Below are 22,867 nucleotides of genomic sequence, written 5' to 3'. Positions count from 1 at the left end.
TTAAACTGTCGTACCCTTTCAGAACCCAGGATATCAGCTTGTTTTACTTTAATGTTTGGAAACAAAGTAAATGTAAACAAACACTGTATAGCCTCAAAACATGGTTGAAACTATAATGTTGAGATCATGGATGTCAACATTATATTTGAGAGTGGTTTCTCCAGCCATCTCTCAAGTATTTACTGAAAAAGGGGCGCATTGTTGTTATTTCAACTCCGGATTGCCCCTTTAACAGACAAACTAAATAGAACTAAATGAAGGCCAACACTAAGCAGTGCTTCCACCTGGACTCTATCACTGCTCTGGATCAACTGCTGAATCTGCACTTTTAAAAACCACTCATTTCAGAGCAGTGCCAGGAACAGAGTGCTGACAGAGAGTAAACCTTCCACAAATCAAGAGGAGAAAACAAAGCAATCAAAGAGAGAGGTTGAAAAACCCTGGATGATGATTGAGAATACTGTGGTGTCTCTAATATTAGAGACAGTAATCTGAACAGTCTGAATCATCATCCGGGGTATTTCAAGATGAGAAAAGAGAAGTAACAATAAGCAGCAGTGTGGGGCTGTTGCCATGCACCGCTTCTCCATGGGATGGGATATTCATTAGGGTCACAGAGCACCCTAGACAGTAGCCTCTTCCTCAGCTGGACCATGGTCACCATGGCAGCAACACCCAGGGTCCAGACAACTTCGCCATTGCTCAGCACCATGCCAGTAGAGGAGACATCCATGCCAAGCCTAAGAACACTACCCAGACTTGGACTAATAGTTGTCTCGTGTCAATAAGTAAAAACATTTCTGACCCCGTCTGAGTCTCTTAGCCTGGCAGCCATAACTCCCCATTAATAAAAATACCCAGAGCCCAATGCCAGTGGAAACAGTCCCCGCTACCAAAGCTCATGGGCATGAAAATATGACTTACACCGATGAGTCAATTCAGTGTTGGTCAGAGACATTAACACCTGTAAACATGCAGTTTGGTCTATATCTATTAGGTGTAGGTGGTAGACATGAAAATCCAGGCTGCAGTGCTTCTCTCATTCTGCTGTGCAACTTACCCTGAAGTCACCTGCTTAGAAAAGATATATCAACATCAATAATGCAGAGAAAACCACCACTACTCCTTAACTGTCTAAGTTCTTATACTGTTTATCTGGGCCAGGGCTGACGTACATGTTGAATAAGCTTTTACATAAGACAAGTGAAAAGAGGCCCTATTTTTCAAAGAGTTTGTTACACAATTGTACTAAATCAACTCTAGATAGTAGCTGAGGGTAGTGTGAACTGGAGACAGCTGTAGCCTGCAGGGCAGGGCTAGGTAGGGCTGGGTAGCTGGGTGCCTGTGTCCTCCCCAGGGAGAACAAACAGAGAGGTAAGGAGATGTGTAAGCTGAGACTGAAGGAGAGGTTTCAAAAGAGAGAATCCTCCTATGTACTGAATCCATGGAAACGCATGTGAAATGTCATATTTCACGAGAATACATCTACCGTTTATAAGTCCCCCTTAAATACATGACAATGTTTATGATAAGATTCACTTCTAGCCACACAAAAAATAATAATTACATGTAAAATCACATGCTATGGTATAGGGTGGCTAGATGTCACTGTGGGTAGGCCTACTCTTAAGAACAGCCACACTATTTTTCTTGCAGCTTGAACGTAAACAACCCATTTGCAGCAGGCTCTCATTCGTACCAATGATTTTCTGTGCCACACAGTGGCTGCTATTTGTCCAGACCAGTCTCAGGTTTGTTACACAGCTTCCAGCTAGGAGCCCTCCTATAGGAAGGGAATCTTTGCAAATGTTCAGCGCCTACAATAGAAATTATACATTTTTGCAAAGACAATATCTCCCTGGTCTCAGTTTTTGTATGGTGGTTTGCTCTCTCTGTCAAAGAGAACCTTCCATCCTTCTTTTTCAGCTTTCCATACATTACCGGGTAGATGAGTGCCACACATAGAATTTCCCTGAACTAGATCTCCTAAGTGGGTCCCATGGCACTGCCTAACATTGCTGCGGCAACAACCTTCACTCTCTCTAAAATCAGGTAGACCTCAATTATCTCCTGTAAACATGGCTGATAAGAAAATGCCATGGTGTGAGGTGTGACACCTGCAGGGATACCCTCCCATTCCCAACAAGTAATACCATACTGCAGAGTTCCCCAATAGGCACCCCGTGGGCCAAATTCAGCCCCTGGGTGATTTTAGTTATCCCCCCCAAAAAAACATTTGTTGTTGGACATAAAAGACTGTAAAAATAAAAATCACCAGGAAATCAGCTCGAAGTCATTTTAAATGTAGGATATCTGTTCCCAGGTTTCCTATGCATAAATAGAGAGGCATATGTGGTTTTATCCCAATGTAATCAAGGTTTGAAATCTTTTTGTTTTTGTCAAATACTATCTGTTTGGGATTCTTGCGGTGTTCCGGCCCCCCGATCATCCACTCAAGGAGAAATTGGCCCACAGCTGAATGTAATTGGGGACCCCTGCTATACGGTCATTCAATATCCCTTTACTGTGGAACACATCTGGGTGGTCTGACATTCATACTCATTCATAAGGGATATGGGTAGAACTCTAGGAGTCAGTATTGGAATAAAATGTCAAGCTACAACACTGCCAGTTAGCAAAGTGTTTTTAATAGTATAAATTACCACTCTAAATTATGTTTTTTCAAAAGAAAACCCCTATGACTGAAGGATTATACCAAATACTGTTTCTCAGCTGTGAAATCACCTGCTAGTCAGGAGCCAACCACTTCTCATAAATGCAATACACCCTTCAATATCCACTGGGTATCTTGAAGATAGACCTTAGAAATCTTTCATGACATGGTAAAGACTCCATCCTCAGGGTCTGAGACACCAAACTTCTTACTGATACAGGAGGTATCTCCTCTTGTGATAAGACTGTTGACAGGAGGAGAGTCAATTGCCATAAACAGAAAAACCATCCTCTGAATTAGTGAGGCTTTAGCCCAGAAGCAGTCATGGGTTATGGCCTGGACTAATTGGCCCATTGAAACAGATATATGACAAAGTACCTCCCAGGCCTAGACAGGAAAACTCCTGAATAGGAGAAGGAGAAGAAGGAGGGCCACTCACTCGAAAACACATCAATGCAGCAGGAGTTGTTTTTACAATGTGTACCAAAACTGTCTGGGTCCTGGGCCCAGTACTGCTGTGGCATAACACGGCTGAAATGAGCCCAGATGCCTCAAGTTACTGTGGGATAGGTCTGTGAAGGTCAGACACTGTTAAATTGTGTGGCTGGAGCAAAGCTAGGTGGATGTATATTCTCTAAGACACATTGAGTGCTTTCAGCGTCTGGATTTTTATCACCGCAACAGAGAGTGAGAGAGATATCTTCGATAGTGACAGAACAGGAGGGATACAGGCGGTGGTGGTGTGACGTGTCAGAAAGAAATGTGAAAGAGAACCTCGTCATAAGGGGTGTGGCTGGCTGGGTGTGTAGAAAAGCATGCCTTGTGCTTGTTCCTGGTATAAATAGAATAAGGGCCCAGTTTATACATTGGATGTATGGTTCATTTTCCTCCTTTGGCTCCACCAAGTTCATTCCTCCGCTTATGAACCAGTCCTTTCAGGGGGAAAATAGAGGTTGACCGATTATGATCCAGATTATTGGAGGACCAAAAAAAAGCCGATACCAATTAAAAATTGGCCCATTTAGATAGGATAGTAATAATGACAATTACAACAATTAACACTTTTATTTTCACTTAATATAAATACATAAATAAAATATATTTAGTCTCAAATAAATAATGAAACATGCTCAATTTGGTTTAAATAATGCAAAAACATAGAAAGTAAAAGTGCAATATGTGCCATGTAAAAAAGCTAACATTTAAGTTCCTTGCTCAGAACATATGAAAACTGGTGGTTCAATATTCCCAGTTAAAAAGTTTTAGGTTGTAGTTATTATAGGAATTATGACACGTCAACTATTTCTCTCTATGCAATTCGCATTTTATATACCGTTGACTATTTTATGTTCTAATAGACACTTTAGTATTGCCAAGCCTAATCTCAGGAGTTGATAGGCTTGAAATCATAAACAGCGCTGTGCTTCAAGCATTGCTAAGAGCCGCTGGCAAACGCAGTAAAGTTTGAATGAATGCGTACGAGCCTGCTGCTGCCTACCACTGCTCAGTCAGACTGCTCTATCAAATCATAGACTTAATTATAATAAACACACAGAAATAAGAGACTTAGGCCATTAATATGGTCAAACCCGGAAACTATCATTTTCAAAAACAAAACGTTTATTCTTTCAGTGAAATACGGAACCATTCCGTATTTATCAAACAGGTGGCATCCATAAGTCTAAATATTGCTGTTACATTACACAACCTTCAATGTTATGTCATTATTATGTCAAATTCTGGCAAATTAGTTCACAACGAGCCAGGTGGCCCAAACTGTTGCATATACCCTGACTCTGCTTGTACTGAACGTAAGAGAAGTGAAACAATTTCCCTAGTTAATATTGCCTGCTACCGGAATTTATTTGAACTAAATATGCAGGCTTAAAAATATATACTTCTGTGTATTGATTTTAGGAAAGGCATTGATGTTTATGGTTAGGTACATTCGTGCAACGATTGTGCTTTTTTCGCAAATGCCCTTTTGTTAAATCATCCCCTGTTTGGCGAAGTAGGCTGTGATTTGATGAGAAATTAACAGGTACAGCATTGATTATATGCAACACAGGACAAACTAGTTAACCTAGTAATATCATCAACCACGTGTAGTTAACTAGTGATTATGTGAAGATTGTTTTTTATAAGATAAGTTTAATGCTAGCTAGCTACTTACCTTGACTCCTTGCTGCACTCGCATAATGCGTAGTCAGCCTGCCACGCAGTCTCCTCGTGGATTGCAATGTAATCAGCCATAATCAGCGTCCAAAAATGGCGATTACCGATTGTTATGAAAACTTGAAAAATCGACAATGCATATTAATTCGGTCAACCTCTACCCGACGTAGTGAGCAGTCCGACAGGGCAACAGCAGAGAACGCATTCATTTCACTAAGAGGACACAAAGACACATAAACCGCCTGTGTCAATAACATCAGCTGTGTGATAAGCTGTCCGACAGAGGTGAACTAACACAAAGCGACTTCTATACAAATCAATATTTGTTTTTTGGGCCCTGCTGCTGCTGTGTACATATACAGAGAGGAAGCCACACTAGGTGCAAAATCTGTATAGTAAGTCCACTACTAGAGTGCACAAATTACAGCCTGCCATAAAACTGCTCTGCCTAAACCAAGTTTGACAGATTCATACAGAAGCACAACGGCTTTTAAGAGATAGCAGCCCACAAAAGGGAAGCATAACTGAGAAGTTAATCAAAGCCAGACATGTGGGAGCTTTATTAAATATTCTGCCATCTATTTTTGGGATGTTTTTTTTTTTTTTAAAGCGATTATACACCATAGTCAAACTCAAAATCAACTGGGTGCATTAAAAAAACAGATGTCCTGGGAACCGTAGAGCCAGATTGGGTGATCATTTATCCTAAATGCTAACATCTAGCATGGCTCCCAGGACGGTAGCATCAGAGAGATGAAAGGCCGTGTGTACACCTGATGGTATAGAAAACAGGCAGACTAACGATGCTGGCTAGAGCATCTTACTCCCAGCCACTCAGGGAAATGGGTGCTGGCTGACAACCAAGAGCAACACAACTCCCATCTGAGCTGACGTTAAACACTCAGGAAGTCATCAACAACGGCCTCTCACCAGAAAGCATTCCACCCTCCCCAAGTATGGCCTAATAACCTGGCTCACCCAACAGAACACTGGTAATAACCTGGCTCACCCAACAGAACACTGGTAATAACCTGGCTCACCCAACAGAACACTGGTAATAACCTGGCTCACCCAACAGAACACTGGTAATAACCTGGCTCACCCAACAGAACACTGGCAATAGCCTGGCTCACCCAACAGAACACTGGCAATAGCCTGGCTCACCCAACAGAACACTGGCAATAACCTGGCTCACCCAACAGAACACTGGTAATAACCTGGCTCACCCAACAGAACACTGGTAATAACCTGGCTCACCCAACAGAACACCTCACCCAACAGCTCACCCAACAGAACACTGGCAGAACACTGGTAATAACCTGGCTCACCCAACAGAACACTGGTAATAACCTGGCTCACCCAACAGAACACTGGTAATAACCTGGCTCACCCAACAGAACACTGGTAATAACCTGGCTCACCCAACAGAACACTGGTAATAACCTGGCTCAACAGAACACTGGTAATAACCTGGCTCACCCAACAGAACACTGGTAATAACCTGGCTCACCCAACAGAACACTGGTAATAACCTGGCTCACCCAACAGAACACTGGTAATAACCTGACTCACCCAACAGAACACAATAACCTGGCTCACCCAACAGAACACTGGCAATAACCTGGCTCACCCAACAGAACACTGGCAATAACCTGGCTCACCCAACAGAACACTGGCAATAACCTGGCTCACCCAACAGAACACTGGCAATAACCTGGCTCACCCAACAGAACACTGGCACAGACCTTTACTTTACACACCCATCCATTTACAGTCTGTCTGGGACTGGGTATGAGGCTGCTGTCTATCACTGTGTTTCCACACCACATGCCCAGAGAGAACTAATATAAAATACTTATTTTTGGAATACTTTGTTTTGTCACCGACTTACTTTGTGTCTGAACAGCCCAAGCAGCTGACCAGGTCTAAAAAAAAAGAAATGGAAGAGAGCTCAAACTCAGTCACTGCTACAGACACACACACACTGAAAAGTGATCCCAAATACAGCTTCATGACTTACTGTTCTGAATATACACAATTAATCCAATGACAAACATTTACATTCCACAAAGACAACCTTAATGAATCACAATCAGCTTCACTGTCACAAAATCACATACCAGATTTCACTGCAATCCTTTAGACACATTTCTCATAAAATGTTCTTTCAAAGGGTTTTTGTGCAGTAAAAATGTGAAAATAATAAAAAATGATAGATGTTGCAGTAGGCTGTTTGTAGTCCTCTCCAGCTTTGAAGGGAATAATATAACACAGTTCCAATGATTTCCAGCTGACGATCTCTTGATTCTCTGATATTAATCTTATATTGTGTTGATCACTATAGTATTGCAGAGCTACATCACACCATTTAGATATTTTCATTGAGGGTTACAGTTGATGTTTGGTTCAGTGATATGGACAGTTAAGACATATATATACACACACACACACACACACACACACACACACACACACAGTACCAGTCAAAAGTTTGGACACCTACTCATTCAATGGTTTTTCTTTATTTGTACTATTTTCTACATTGTAGAATAATAGTGAAGCCATTAAAAATATGAAATAACACATATGGAATCATGTAGTAACCAAAAAGAGTGTCAAACAAATCAAAATATATTTTATATTCTTCAAAGTAGCCCCCCTTTGCCTTGATGACAGCTTTGCACACTTTTGGCATTCTCTCAACCAGCTTCATGAGGATTGCTTTTCCAACGGAGTTCCCAAATATGATGCGCACTTGTTGGCTGCTTTTCCTTCACTCTGTGGTCCAACTCATCCCAAACTAAGGTCAGGTGATTGTGGAGGCCAGGTCATCTGATGCAGCATTCCATCACTCTCCTTAGTCAAATAGCCCTTACACAGCCTGGAGGTGGGTTTTGGGTCATTGTCCTGTTGAAGAACAAATGATAGTGGGACTAAGCGCAAACCAGATGGGATGGCGTATCGCTGCAGAATGCTGTGGTAGCCATGTTGGTTAAGTGTGCCTAGAATTGTAAATAAATCACAGACAGTGTCACTGGCAAAGCACCCCCACAACTCCTCCCCATGCTTCACGGTTGGGAACCACACATGCAGAGATCATCCGTTCACCTATTCTGCTTCTCACAAAGACATGGCGGTTGGAACCAAAATTATCCCATTTGGACTCATCAGACCAACAGATTTCCACCGGTCTAATGTCCATTGCTCGTGTTTCTTGGCCTAAGCAAGTCTCTTATTATTTGTGTCCTTTAGTAGTGGTTTCTTTGCAGCAATTCAACCATGTATCCTCTAAACAGTTGATGTTGAGATGTGTCTGTTACTTGAACTGTGTGAAGCATTTATTTGGTCTACAATTTCTGAGGCTGGTAACACTAATGAACTCTACAGCAGAGGTAACTCTGGGTCTTCCTTTACTGTGGCGGTCCTCATGAGAGCCAGTTATCATAGCGCTTGATGGGTTTTGCAACTGCACTTGAAGAAACTTTCAACGTTTTTGAAATTTCCCGGATTGACTGACCTTCATGTCTTAAAGTAATGATGGACTGTCGTTTCTCTTTGATTATTTGAGCTGTTCTTGCCAGAATATGGACTTGGTATTTTACCAAATATGGCTATCTTCTGTCACAACACAACTGATTGGCTAAAAACGCATTAAGAAGGAAAGAAATTGCACAAATTAACAAGGCACCTGTTAATTTAAATGCATTCCAGGTGATTACCTCATGAATCTGGTTGAGAGAATGCCAAGTGTGCAAAGCTGTCATCAAGGCCAAAAGGGTGGCTATTTTGAATAATCTCAAATATAAAATATTTTGAATTGTTTAACACTTTTTTGGTTACTACATGATTCCATGTGTTATTTCATAGTTTTTGATGTCTTCACTATTATTCTACAACGTAGACAATAGCAACAAATAAAGAAAAACCCTGGAATGAGTAGGTGTGTCCAAACTTTTGACTGGTACTGTAGCTAATGAGATTATGGGTATTACTGGCACAATACAGTGGGAAACTGTGTGGCACAATAGTATACAATTTATGATTATAGGAAAGCCATAATGAGCCATTAGACTTAATCTAAGAAGTGATGCAGGGTGAAAACAATGGTGACCTAGGGCACGGTAACAGACTGAGATGGGTTGATAAAGTCTCCATGGGGCAGTGCTGGAGCCCAAACACTGAATCAGAGGCCTATGATCTTTTGACATAATGCAACAGTGGATAGGAAACAAGCTGAACAGATAAATGGAACTCAGCTCTAACGGAGCGTGACATTTTTCCATTTCCACAGCTGTCCTAACGGGTGAGAAAACACACGCAAATAGAAGTTCCAAATAGGACTTTGTTTACTTTTTTGTTAGGTCAGAGCTTGCTGAACAGAGTTCCACCTCCTTAGTGTGGGAGACTGTAGACACTGGATATCTGTTGAAAATGTCAAAAGTAATGCAACCAACCACAAAATAAGGAAAAACAGATCATGCAAATGAGGACATCTAGAGCATGTACTTGTCTCTCACTATGGTGTTACTTGTTTATAATTAAGCAATAAGGCCCGAGGGGGTCTGGTATATAGCCAATATATCATGGCTAAGGGCTGTTCTTACCAACTAAAGAATTCGGAGTGCCTGGATACAGCCCTTAGCCTTGGTTAGTTGGCCAAATACACCCCCCCCCCGAGGTGCCTTACTGCTAATAGAAACTGGTTACCAATGCAGTAAATCATTTTTTTGTAATACCTGTAGTATACGGCCTAATATACAGTGCCTTGCGAAAGTATTCGGCCCCCTTGAACTTTGCGACCTTTTGCCACATTTCAGGCTTCAAACAAATATATAAACCTGTATTTTTATGTGAAGAATCAACAACAAGTGGGACACAAGCATGAAGTGGAACGACATTTATTGGATATTTCAAACTTTTTTAACAAATCAAAAACTGAAAAATTGGGCGTGCAAAATTATTCAGCCCCCTTAAGTTAATACTGTGTAGCGCCACCTTTTGCTGCGATTACAGCTGTAAGTCGCTTGGGGATGTCTCTATCAGTTTTGCACATCGAGAGACTGAAATTTTTCCCCATTCCTCCTTGCAAAACAGCTCGAGCTCAGTGAGGTTGGATGGAGAGCATTTGTGAACAGCAGTTTTCAGTTCTTTCCACAGATTCTCGATTGGATTCAGGTCTGGACCATTCTAACACCTGGATATGTTTATTTTTGAACCATTCCATTGTAGATTTTGCTTTATGTTTTGGATCATTGTCTTGTTGGAAGACAAATCTCCGTCCCAGTCTCAGGTCTTTTGCAGACTCCATCAGGTTTTCTTCCAGAATGGTCCTGTATTTGGCTCCATCCATCTTCCCATCAATTTGAACCATCTTCCCTGTCCCTGCTGAAGAAAAGCAGGCCCAAACCATGATGCTGCCACCACCATGTTTGACAGTGGGGATGGTGTGTTCAGGGTGACGAGCCGTGTTGCTTTTACGCCAAACATAACGTTTTGCATTGTTGCCAAAATGTTCAATTTTGGTTTCATCTGACCAGAGCACCTTCTTCCACATGTTTGGTGTGTCTCCCAGGTGGCTTGTGGCAAACTTTAAACAACACTTTTTATGGATATCTTTAAGAAATGGCTTTCTTCTTGCCACTCTTCCATAAAGGCCAGATTTGTGCAATATACGACTGATTGTTGTCCTATGGACAGTCTCCCACCTCAGCTGTAGATCTCTGCAGTTCATCCAGAGTGATCATGGGCCTCTTGGCTGCATCTCTGATCAGTCTTCTCCTTGTATGAGCTGAAAGTTTAGAGGGACGGCCAGGTCTTGGTAGATTTGCAGTGGTCTGATACTCCTTCCATTTCAATATTATCGCTTGCACAGTGCTCCTTGGGATGTTTAAAGCTTGGGAAATCTTTTTGTATCCAAATCCGGCTTTAAACTTCTTCACAACAGTATCTCGGACCTGCCTGGTGTGTTCCTTGTTCTTCATGATGCTCTCTGCGCTTTTAACGGACCTCTGAGACTATCACAGTGCAGGTGCATTTATACGGAGACTTGATTACACACAGGTGGATTGTATTTATCATCATTAGTCATTTAGGTCAACATTGGATCATTCAGAGATCCTCACTGAACTTCTGGAGAGACTTTGTTGCACTGAAAGTAAAGGGGCTGAATAATTTTGCACGCCCAATTTTTCAGTTTTTGATTTGTTAAAAAAGTTTGAAATATCCAATAAATGTCGTTCCACTTCATGATTGTGTCCCACTTGTTGTTGATTCTTCACAAAAAAATACAGTTTTATATCTTTATGTTTGAAGCCTGAAATGTGGCAAAAGGTCGCAAAGTTCAAGGGGGCCGAATACTTTCGCAAGGCACTGTACCACATCTGTCAGCTAATAAGCATTCAGAGCTCAAACCACCCATTTAATAATAAGAATGATTAGTTATGCACCTGTAACACTAAAGTGACATTAACATGCGACTGATGATTAATAATGTGTACCCAGGAAAGAGATGGATAGACCTGGGAGATGAGCTATCCTTTTACTGGAATGCAGGCAATCCCCATGGAATTCAGGGCATGTTTGTCTGTATGCAAACAGAACCCTCTCAGAACCCTGCTCAAATCCACAGACAAGACAGAAAAGATCCAGAGGCAGACAGAAGACTCCAGCTGTGCTCAATGGGGCTGATATCATGGTAACTACTTTTGGAAAATATGAAAGTTATAGTGACAAATGTTGTGAAATCTTTGTCTCACAGCATGAAATTGCCTAAAATATATGTCAAACCTACATACTTCAAGAAAAAAACACGAGTTTCCATTTACTACACATAACACCTATAAAACTTAGCAGCTGTTTAATTGTGGCCCAGACTAGAACAGGTGGGTATTGTCTGAGCGAGAGAAGATATCACATCAGCCTAGAAGTCTGATCAAAAGTGGCCTCCTCTGCATGACACCAAAGAGCTGCCTGGCACAGTCCTCCCCATCCCTAACTGGGGTAATGGGAGACATTTGCTGTGAGAACAGACTGTGCTCTCCATTGGGGGTAGCCTGCAGGCTACCCTCACCCCAGTGGGCACCCAGTCCTGTGGGTAGTGGTGCGAGAGCCAGGCTCACAAATGGTGTGCTGTACCAAGGGCTGGGCATCAGTAAACCTGGGCAAGCCAAAAGAGAAGACGGGAGCTGACAGTGGGCTGGCCGGGACACACAGACCCAGATCACTTTACAGAGAGGAAAATGCAGCTGGCTGTTCCTCACCTGACCACCACATTCACAGCTGGCCCAGGTTGCTGAGGGATGTGTTTCAAATTTCAAAGACATTAAAGGCCTGCATTAGGGAAAGGGGGATACCTAGTCAGTTGTCCAACAATGTATTCAACTGAAATGCGTATTCCACATTTAACCCAACCCCTGTGAATCACAGAAGTGTGGGGGGCTGCCATAATCGACATCCACGTCTTCGGCGCCCGGTAAACAGTGGGTTATCTGCCTTGCTCAGGGGCAGAACAACAGAACCACTGTGCCATCACTGAACTGACTGAGGAAAGCAGAAAATAAAATAATGATTTATGGAAACGTTCACGACACAAAGGTGAGGCAGAAAATGGGTATACAAGTGGATCTAAAAGGAGAATCCTCTATATTTTTGCTTGCTCCAAAACCAATAGATTGACACATTTTATAATGTAGGGTTACCTGTGAATGGCCACAGTTAGCAGGTGGTATTAGTTTGCACAAAGGTAACATTTACTTGTCAGTGAAGAACAATGGGGTTTTGGTTTGGAGAACAAACTGCCACCATGATCAACTACTGAGGAATACTAAGTAAGTGCCAAACAGAGGAAGTTTCTGTGTTAATGGCATCATGAATGGTCACCATGAAGCGGTATCCTCTAATCTGATGCACTTTAAAAGACATGGCAGCATGTGGCATCACATCAGACAACATATCTGTTTGAAGACAAAGGTCAACAGCAGCTCTTTATAAAACTAATGAAAATGTTAAACTTTCAATAAAAAGCTCAATTAAAGAAATGCTCATTTGAACCAGTTTTATGTTTAATTCATCCTTTTAACTTTTCATTTTGCACAAACAAACCACAAGGGGTTACAACCAATGGGTAAATATCATTCAGAGGAGCTTCTGTGAGAACATTGTCAGAATAGTAAGGCTAAGACAAGAGTTTAACATCCATTAATAAATCTGATTCTTGATCCAGTCTGATTCCATCTGTTCTGGAAGTCAGTGAGTCGGAACTTAGAACCTGTGCGATGGCTTACAGAACGCCACGAACATGAAGATGGAGCTTTGTAACAAAGACCAATATGCGTGGGATTGATAAAGAGGAGAGTGTAGGTTTACTGGATCTCTGTGAACAAATTGAACAAGTTCCCCAGAAGGGGTGTTCGCCCTGTTCTAAAGAAGGGCTCGAATTCCTGCAAAACTCTTTTCAGCATTGCAGGGTGGAAAAAAAATGGAGCACAGGCTTTGAAATGGGGGGATATTACTGAGCATTCACCTCCCTGCAGAAAAAGCTGATAAAAACCATATGCTGTCATACTGACCTAGTATTCAGCATCTGGCAGAGTGGGGCCTGTGAGTGATGCTACCGCCTGGTGCTCCAGACAGTCAGAGTGACAGACTGCTTCTCTCCACACAAACCAAATATTAGAGTTCCCTCAATGTGACCCCAAAAAGACGTTCTTTTTTTTTAAAGGAAGAGTTGTGCACTGAGTAACTGCGGTGTGTTTCATTCTTTATCTCTGACATCAGACTAAAGAGAGGAGAATATCTGGGGAAGGTTTATTATTTGACAGAAAGTCTGCTTATGACGAGCCAGGTTCTGACACATCCAGATGACGTACTATGATCTTGCACGCAAAACAGCTACCTACTTTTGGAGCAAACCTGGAAAAACAATTGCTCCTTTCATGTCCAATTATTCCAGGGCTGCAAAATGTTAAGATGCAAGACGTATTAAATGTTTTCCACCTGGTTCATTGAAAGGATACATTCAGTTGTGTCCAAATGTTTCATATTGTTTTGAATTCAACCTTTCCATTCTCTGCTTACTGAATATTATGCTCAATAAACCTGTCACTGATGAAAGGATCTGTATATACAGCACATATGTTCTACTGTCATTAAAGCTACCTCACCAGAAGGAAACCAGTCCATTTCCTTCTGGTCATTCAGCATGAAATTCAGCACCCATGCCAGGGAACCGCCCACAAGCGCTAGTCTAAATAAGAATATCTCTTAACTTCAGCAGATCTAGGGGACTTGGGTTCACCGCAGCATATTACCTCTGAAGTGAGTCAGATTGTGCCTCAAGGCTAAAAGTTGTCTAATGTTGGCTCATCTAGATGTGTGCACAGCATGCTAAATCTATCTATCCTCGTATCTGGGTTTATTCGTTGGAATCTACTACAGAAGGATGACGATAATGTTTTTAAAACCATCATGAGCCTACAGAGAGGGGGTCGTCCAGTCATCAAACAATGTATATGCATGCATTTTATGGTACCCTCATACAAGAGGACAATGGGTAAACCATTTGAATTCAATCAATTTTGACAGTACCTCTTTTTGATTTGAACTTAACCTTCCATACGTATTTGCCCATTGTAGAAATGGTCAGAAAGAGAAAGTGTGCTTCAAAAGATAAAGGTGTTCAAAGTTGACCTTTTTTGCATACCCCACCATACTATTAGCTATCCATGTCTTCATCACTGGAAATTATACAGTTGAAATGTATAGAATTCAAAATCTTGCAAAACAGGGTTTTTTGTGTTGTGCCATCGGTTGAGACACACAACATGCTCTTGAATACAGGGTGTCATGTTGTGGTTAATAAACGTAATAAAATGGGAATACAATTTTTTTAAATGCGACTTTCAAAATGGTATCACAAAGATGGTTGGAGGTCCACAAATCAGACAATGTTGACTTAAAATGGTAATATATTAAAATGGTAATATATTAAAATGGTGCGTGGACCGGCGGTCCTCTTTGTGGTAGTAATTAGAAGTAAAAATTTCAATTCAAATTTCACTGGTGTACCAGTTAGATCGCAGTTATCTGAAGGGATAAGATTGTTATTTCCATGATCGAGCACAACACAAATATCAGATGATGTAGGGTCTAAGAAATTATCAAATAGTTTGACAACCCCGTTCGTACGTTTTGAAATTATATCAAACTAAACCGTTTTATCTTTTCCAGTGATGAAGACATGGACGTCAAATGGTATGGTGGGGTATGGAAAATGGGTCATATCTGAGCACCTCCATCACCCGAATGTTTTGTCATTCAGGTCCAAAAAGTAACTTTCTGACCACTTCTTCCATGGGCAAACATGTATGGAAAGTTTTGTTTAAATCAAAAGGGATACTGTCAAAAAGTGATTGAATTCATATGGATTTACCCCAACGGAAGGTCACGTAAAATAGTTATATTGGAACTCCTGTAATTGTAACATTGTTCTAATACAGTGCATTGGGAAAGTATTCAGACCCCTTGACTTTTTCCACTTTGTTACATTACAGATTTATTCTAAAATTGATTCAATTATTTTTCTCATCAATCTACACACAATACCCCATAAAGACCAAGTGAAAACAGGTTTAGACATTTTTGCAAATTTATTAAAAAACAGAAATACCTCATTTACATAAGTATTCAGACCATTTTCTATGTGACTCAAAGTTGACCTCAGGTGCATCCTGTTTCCATTGATCATCCTTGAGATGTTTCTACAACTTGTTTGGAGTCCATCTGTGGTAAATTCAATTGATTGGACATGATTTAGAAAGGCACACACCTGTCTATATAAGGTCCCACAGTTGACAGTGCATGTCAGAGCAAAAACCAAGCCCTGAGGTTGAAGGAATTGTCCTTAGAGCTCCAAAAAAGGATTGTGTTGAGGCACAGATCTGGGGAAGGGTACCAAAAAATGTCTGCAGCATTGAATGTCCCTAAGAACACAGTGGCTTATATCATTCTTAAATGGAAGATGTTTGGAACCACCAAGTCTCTTCCTGGAGCTGACCGCCCGGCCAAACTGAGCAATCGGGGGAGAAGGGCCTTGGTCAGGGAGGTGACAAAAAACTTGATGGTCAATCTGACAGAGCTCCAGAGTTCCTCTGTGGAGATGGGAGAACCTTCCAGAAGGACAACCATCTCTGCAGCACTCCACCAATCAGACCTTTATGGTAGAGTGGCCAGACGGAAGCCACTCCTCAGTAAAAAGCACATGACAGCCCGCTTGAGAAATAAGATTCTCTGGTCTGATGAAACCAAGATTGAACTCTTTGACCAAGCGTCACATCTGGAGGAAACCTGGCACCATCCCAATGGTGAAGCATGGTGGTGGCAGCATCATGCTGTGGGGATGTTTCTCAGTGACAGGGCCTGGAAGACTAGTCAGGATCGAGGGAAAGATGAACGGAGCAAAGTACAGAGAGATCCTTGATGAAAACCTGCTCCAGAGCGCTTCGGACCTCAGACTGGGGAGAAGGTTCACCTTCCACCTACCTAAGCACACAGCCAAAACAACACAGGAGTGGCTAAAGGTCTCAACGTCCTTGAGTGGCCCAGCCAGAGCTCGGACTTGAATATCTCTGGAGAGACCTGATAAAGGCTGTGCAGCGACACTCCCCATCCAACCTGACAGAGCTTAAGAGGATCTGCAGAGAAGAATGTGAGGAAATCCCCAAATACAGGTGTGCCAAGCTTGTAGCGTTATACCCAAGAAGACTCGAGGCTGTAATCACTGCCAAAGGTGCTTTAACAAAGTCGTGAGTAAAGGGTCTGAATACTTATGTAAATGTGATTGGTTAAAAAATAACAATAATAATTCATACATTTTCTAAATGTTCTAAAATACTGTCTTTGCTTTGTCATTATGGGGTATTGTGTGTAGATCGTTGAGGGAAAGAAAACAATTTAATCAATTTTAGAATAAGCCTGTAACGTAACAAAACGTGGAAAAAGTCAATGGGTCTGAATACTTTCCCGAATGCACTGTATAACTTCACGTTTTCAGCTCGACTGCTAGCCAAGGTACAGAGCTCAATTACGTGGTACTGAGGGTTTGTTCTTTGGATTCCTTTGTGGGAAACCAGATCTACAGGCTCCATACACTGAGCACTGGGAGCAGAGCAGACTGCATAACAGGGTTAACCTGTTCTAGAGAGACAACACGTGTGATATGGACCTTCCTAACACCTTTCTAATGTTTTGTACACTGTGTATATAGTGTCATTACCAACCCCGCCCTATGTCCATATCCCACGTGTTGTCTCTCTAGAACAGGTCAACCCTGTTATGCAGTCTGTGCACTGGGAGCAGAGCAGTGTATGGAGCCTGTAGATCTGGTTTCCCACAAAGGAATCCAAGGAACAAACCCTCAGTACCATGTACCTGAGCTCTGTACCCATTCTTGATACACACGGGAAACTGTTGATTTTGAAGAACCCAGCAGTGTTGCAGTTCTTGACACACTCAAACCGGTGCGCCTGGCATCTATTGACATACTCCGTTCAAAGGCACGTAAATATTTTGTCTTTCGCATTCACTCTCTGAATGGCACACACACAATCCATGTCTTAGTTGTCTCAAGGCTTAGAAATCATCATTTAACCTGTCTTCTCCCCTTCATATACACTGATTTAAGTGGATCAATAAGGGATCATAGCTTTCACCTGGATTTGACTGGTCAGTCTATGTCATGGAAAGAGCAGGTGTTCCTCATATTTTGTACACTCAGTGTACAGTACATGACATTACAAGTCAAGCAAAGTCATTCAGTGGATTTGGGCAATTCAAGCAGAACAAATTAATTTAAAAAATATTTCTCCTTAATTAAATCAAAATACAGCAGTTGACTTGTTGGATTCAATAAACAGTACTTTAGCTGATACCCACAGTGGGATATCTGCCACAATGGCAATGGCCGCACGATCTGTGATCTAAACACAAAGGAAGAGGCCACGCAACAGGGACAACTTTCTCCATAACTCTCTCCGGTATGCTTAAGCTGTTGGGATGACATTCAGTAAGCAGGAGAAACCAATCTCCATGTGGATATCACACAGGCTGCTCTCTGTCTCCTCTTCCATGACCAACCTGTTTTATTCAAAGTAGGGCTGTGCCAACACTGTACCTAGGAAGTGGGAGCTGCATGTGACTGTCCGTCAGTATAGGTGGTTGCTATAGGGACTGTATCTGCAGGCCACCTTTCTTTTACAAGATGTATACTTTTATGGTAAGTGAGATGAAAGTTGTTGAGTAGACAACCATTAAAAATGTGACTTTTTTCCCATTATGCAATATTCGCTTAGTTGTGAGCAGTATGAACCACCTGTATCACAGGGAGTAAACAAACAAGTTAAACAACAAACTGGGCAGACTGTTTCCACTGGGCCCTCTAGATCTCATATCCAGTTTTCATCATTAGCATGTCTCACTAAGGCTTTGATATCAGATACACACTGTTGTCAAAAACATTTTGGTTGAATGTTTTACCATATCTCTGTCCACATTCAAAATCCTGCTCAGTTAGAGAGGGAGGACGAGAGAGTGTGAGAGAGCACTTTTATCATAAACATATGGTAGGTAGGTTACACCTCAAATAGGAGAGGGAAAATAGTGGATTGGATTGTTGTTGCATTCTTATCAACATTCCATACAACCTGCTAGATCAGATTGAGACTAGAAGAGGCATTTAGTCCAAGTTGTTCTTTGAATTTAACTTTACACTGTAGCAAAACAAAATTTAATGATTTCAATTCCTGTCTACTTAAATATATAATTCTGTGAAATAGGCTCTCATACATCTCATTATGTTATTATTCTCTATGACAATTAATACCATAAAGGCTATTGGTTGCAAAAATAGGCAACTTCACATCAGCCTGTAAAAATGACTCTTGCAGCACCGCAGTAGGCTATGACTCATGACGACATTACCTTGTTGAATGACTAGCTAAACATTTCTTAAAATATTCTGGTGACAATTTACAGGATGCAATTTCAACCTTATTTGACCATTTAGAAAATGATATGGTCATTAGACTAAAACCTAAGAATTTATTTAATAAAAGTACATTGTCCCCTTGCATTGACCATTTAATCTGTGCAATAGGAATATGCTAATCTTGCGATTTATAAGAATGTTGACATGATATTTAACGTCATCGTGTCACGAATCCATCAGACCTCCATATATTTAACAATCTATAAAGAACTTTCACGTCCCTTTCAAGAAGAGACATTATCGTGTTCCTTCATATCCATATGAATATGTTATCCAGAAAAAAATTGTCTGTAAAAACTAAGTTATCTTACCATTCTTTCTCCTTCCCCAGACAGTTACAATGTATCCTTGTATTCCGTATTGAACAGGGGCTGGCTGTCTCAGTAGTCGTCTATTATTAAAAATGTAAAACGTTGTTTTGCAGTTGGCCAGCTATGAAAAAAAACAAGACAAATTCTAAATAAAAAAACAGGATCTCAGACGCCTTCCAAGCAGGAACACACAGATTCTCCTCAGGACCAGCTTCCTCTGTCCATTCTGTAGCTATAGTCTAAACATGAATAGACATAGGAACTGAACTCAGGCTCCCGAATGCTGCTGTTGTATGTTTGAGAGGTAAAGTTCAACTTCGAGGCTGGTAGCTGACTGAACAGCCTGACCAAACAATCCATAAATGGAAAATTCGTCTTTAGCCCTCAGCCAATAGGAGAGGGGTCTGGAAGCGTCACTCCAGAGGGAATCACACCAGATGATTTTGGGTACGTTGGAGAACGCATTTGCTGTGGCTAAAAATTGTAGCGATATCAAATCAGACAAAGAGTTTTGAATTTGATAAGAATTTATTCTAAAAGAGGACCATATTGTACAAGCATTATACACGGTATAATACTTTTAGGTCACTTATGGGAAAGCTTTACAAGTTTATCTTTCCATCTAAATTATGCAGAAAAAATGTCATGTTCCCTTTGATATTGCCATTCAGTTTATTTTTAATCCTGAAAAACTCCCCATTCTTTAACGATTAAAAGCATACTCATAATATCATGCAGCCACCACTATGCTTGAAAATGTGGAGAGTGGTACTCAATAATGTGTTGTATTGAGGACAAAAAGTGAATTGCTTGGCCAAATATTTTGCAGTATTACTTTAGAGCCTTGTTGCAAACAGGATGCATGTTTTGGAATATAACAAGCTTCCTTCTTTTCACTCTGTCTATTAGGTTAATATTGTGAAGTAACTACAATGTTGTTGAGCCATCCTCAGTTTTCTCCTATCACAGCCATTAAACTCTGAAACTGTTTTAAAGTCACCATTGGCCTCATGGTGAAATCTCTGAGCGGTTTCCTTTCTCTCCAGAAACTGAGTTAGGAAGGATGCTTGTATCTTTGTAGTGACTGGGTGTATTGATACACCATCCAAAGTGTAATTAATAATTTCACCATGCTCAAAGGGATATTCAATTACTTTTTTTGTACCCATCTACCAATAGGTTCCCTTCTTTGTGAAGGAATTGGAAAACCCCTGGTCTTTGTGGTTGAATCTGTGTTTGAAATTCACTGCACGACTGAGGGACCTTACAGGTAAGAAATGAGGTAGTCGTAAAAAATAATGTTAAACACTATTATTGCACACAGAGTGAGTCCATGCAACTTATTGTGTAACTTGTTAAGCACATTTCTACTCCTGAACTTCTTTAGGCTTGCCATAACAAAGGGGTTGAATACTTGACTCAATATTTGTAATTAATTTGTAAAAATGTCAAAAAACATAATTCCACTTTGACAATATGGGGTATTGAGTGTAGGTCAGTGACAAAAAAATCTACATTTTATCCATTTTAAATCCAGGCTGTAACACAACTAAATGTGGAAAATGTAAAGGGGTGTGAACTTTCTGAAGACACTGTAAGTAACATAACCCAAATAATAATCATGTGAATTACATTTAATGAGTTCTATGTGACAGATAAGACAACTGTGTGAACACAAATAACTGGAGCAGCGGGATGAAGACAAAGCACTAATTTTTCACTGTGTCAAATATAGAAAGAGTTCACCCAATTAATTTATTCCAAGTATTGAATATAAACCATTATATAGGGTGCGATTACACAGGCATCTCAATTCTGATATTTTTCCACTAATTGTTCTTTTAACCAATCACATCAGACCTTTTCATATCAGCGCCAGTTCAGAGCTAATCTAACTGGTCAAAATATCAGAATTGGGCTTCCTGGGGAAATGCAGTCTAACATGGTGGACCTGTTGAGTGGTTGAACACAGCCTTGTGCCTTGTCAGTGCCAGGTGTGGGAGATTAATTGTAATTAACGGTATGGCCTTCAGTATATAACCTGGATGTTTTCTGTGGCAGATTCCAATTACCATGAGACGGTTGGAGTGCATAGGGAAGATGAGATTGTCCAAATTCAGAAGGGGTGCTGCTCAGGTCATCTATAAGTCTTTGCTAGGTAAAGCCCCACCTTATCTCAGCTCACTGGTCACCATTGCAGCACCCACCAGTAGCACGCGCTCCAGAAGGTATATTTAACTGTTCACCCCTAAAGCCAATTCCTCCTTTGGCCGCCTTTCCTTCCAGTTCTCTGCTGCTAATGACTGGAACGAACTGCAAAAATCACTGAAGCTGGAGACTAATATCTCCCTCACTAACTTTAAGCATCAGCTGTCAAGAGCAGTTTACAGATCATTGCACCTGTACATAGCTCATTTGTAAATAGCCCACCCAACTACCTCATCCCCATATTTTTGTTGTTGTTGTTGCTCCTTTGCACCCCAGTATCTCTACTTGCACATTTATCTTCTGCACATCTATCACTCCAGTGTTACATTTCTAAATTCTAATTATTTTGCCACTACGGCCTATTTATTGATTTACCTCCCTAATCTTACCTCATTTGCACACACTGTATATAGACTTTCTATTGTGTTATTGACTGTACGTTTGTTTATTCCATGTGTAACTCGGTGTTGTTGTATGTGTCGCACTGCTTTGCTTTATCTTGGCCATGTCGCAGTTGTAAATGAGAACTTGTTCTCAGCTGGCCTACCTGGTTAAATAAAGGTGAAATAAAATACATAAATACGTGTGGTTATGGCAAGGTTGCCTGCATGCAAGTTGGACCTGCTCTCCTTCTCCCTGGGCATGCCCCTCTGAGGTGTTGTGCAAAGTATTTTATTTTTCACTTATTTAACCCTTATTTTATCAGGTAAGTTGACTGAGAACACATTCTCATTTACAGCAACAACCTGGGGAACAGTTACGGGGAGAAGAAGGGGGATGAAGGAACCAATTGTAAGCTGGGGATGACTAGGTGACTGGGATGGTATGAGGGCTAGATTGAGAATTTAGCCAGGACACCGGGGTTAACACCCCTACTCTTACGATAAGTGCCATGGGATTTTTAGTTACCACAGAATCAGGACACCCGTTTAACCTTTAACGTCTCATCCAAAAGACGGCACTCTACACAGGGCATTGTCCCAAATCACTGCCCTGGGGCATTGGGATATTTATTAATAAAAATATTTAGACCAGAGGAAAGGGTGTTTCCTACTGGTCCTCCAACATCACTTCCAGCAGCATCTGGTCTCCCATCCAGGACCAACTCTGCTTAGCTTCAGAAGCAAGCCAGCAGTGGGAGGCAGGATGATATTCTGCTGGTGTAATATTGATCAGATCTGTGGGTGTCATGGCTCAGGCCTTTATTGAATTGTGGATTTAAAATGTTGTCTTGTTGTTCTTGTCCCTGATCATATGATTGCACGCAGTTTCTCACAGCCACATTTCTAATGTAATTTGGTTGATGGATATTTGTAAAGCTTTTGCAAGTCCACTCCGAGTCTGTTCATCTACGGTCGGCAATGTGGGAAGTGAGGTGAGGCGACAGGTAGCCTAGCAATTAAAAGCATCAGATTTTACTCCCTGAGCCGACTGTGAACAATCTGTTGATGTGCCCTT

General features: G+C 41.2%; 1 protein-coding gene across 2 annotated transcripts in view; it reads right to left on the bottom strand.

Moving 5' to 3' along the window:
- Positions 1-19,535, bottom strand: part of LOC115113649 (unconventional myosin-Ie-like) — a 76,543-nt gene extending 57,008 nt beyond the window's left edge. For both annotated transcript variants that reach the window (XM_029641535.2, XM_029641536.2), the window contains exon 1: positions 19,202-19,535. In XM_029641535.2, the coding sequence (XP_029497395.1) occupies positions 19,202-19,204 (3 nt within the window). In that variant the 5' untranslated portion in view covers positions 19,205-19,535. The remainder of the gene's footprint in view (positions 1-19,201) is intronic.
- Positions 19,536-22,867: the final 3,332 nt, after the last annotated feature.

The sequence above is a fragment of the Oncorhynchus nerka genome, linkage group LG28 (genome assembly GCF_034236695.1).
Source record: "Oncorhynchus nerka isolate Pitt River linkage group LG28, Oner_Uvic_2.0, whole genome shotgun sequence".
In the NCBI taxonomy this organism is placed as follows: Eukaryota; Metazoa; Chordata; class Actinopteri; order Salmoniformes; family Salmonidae; genus Oncorhynchus; species Oncorhynchus nerka.
Note: the sequence above shows the minus strand (reverse complement) of the source record. Positions and strands in the feature narration are given on the sequence as shown.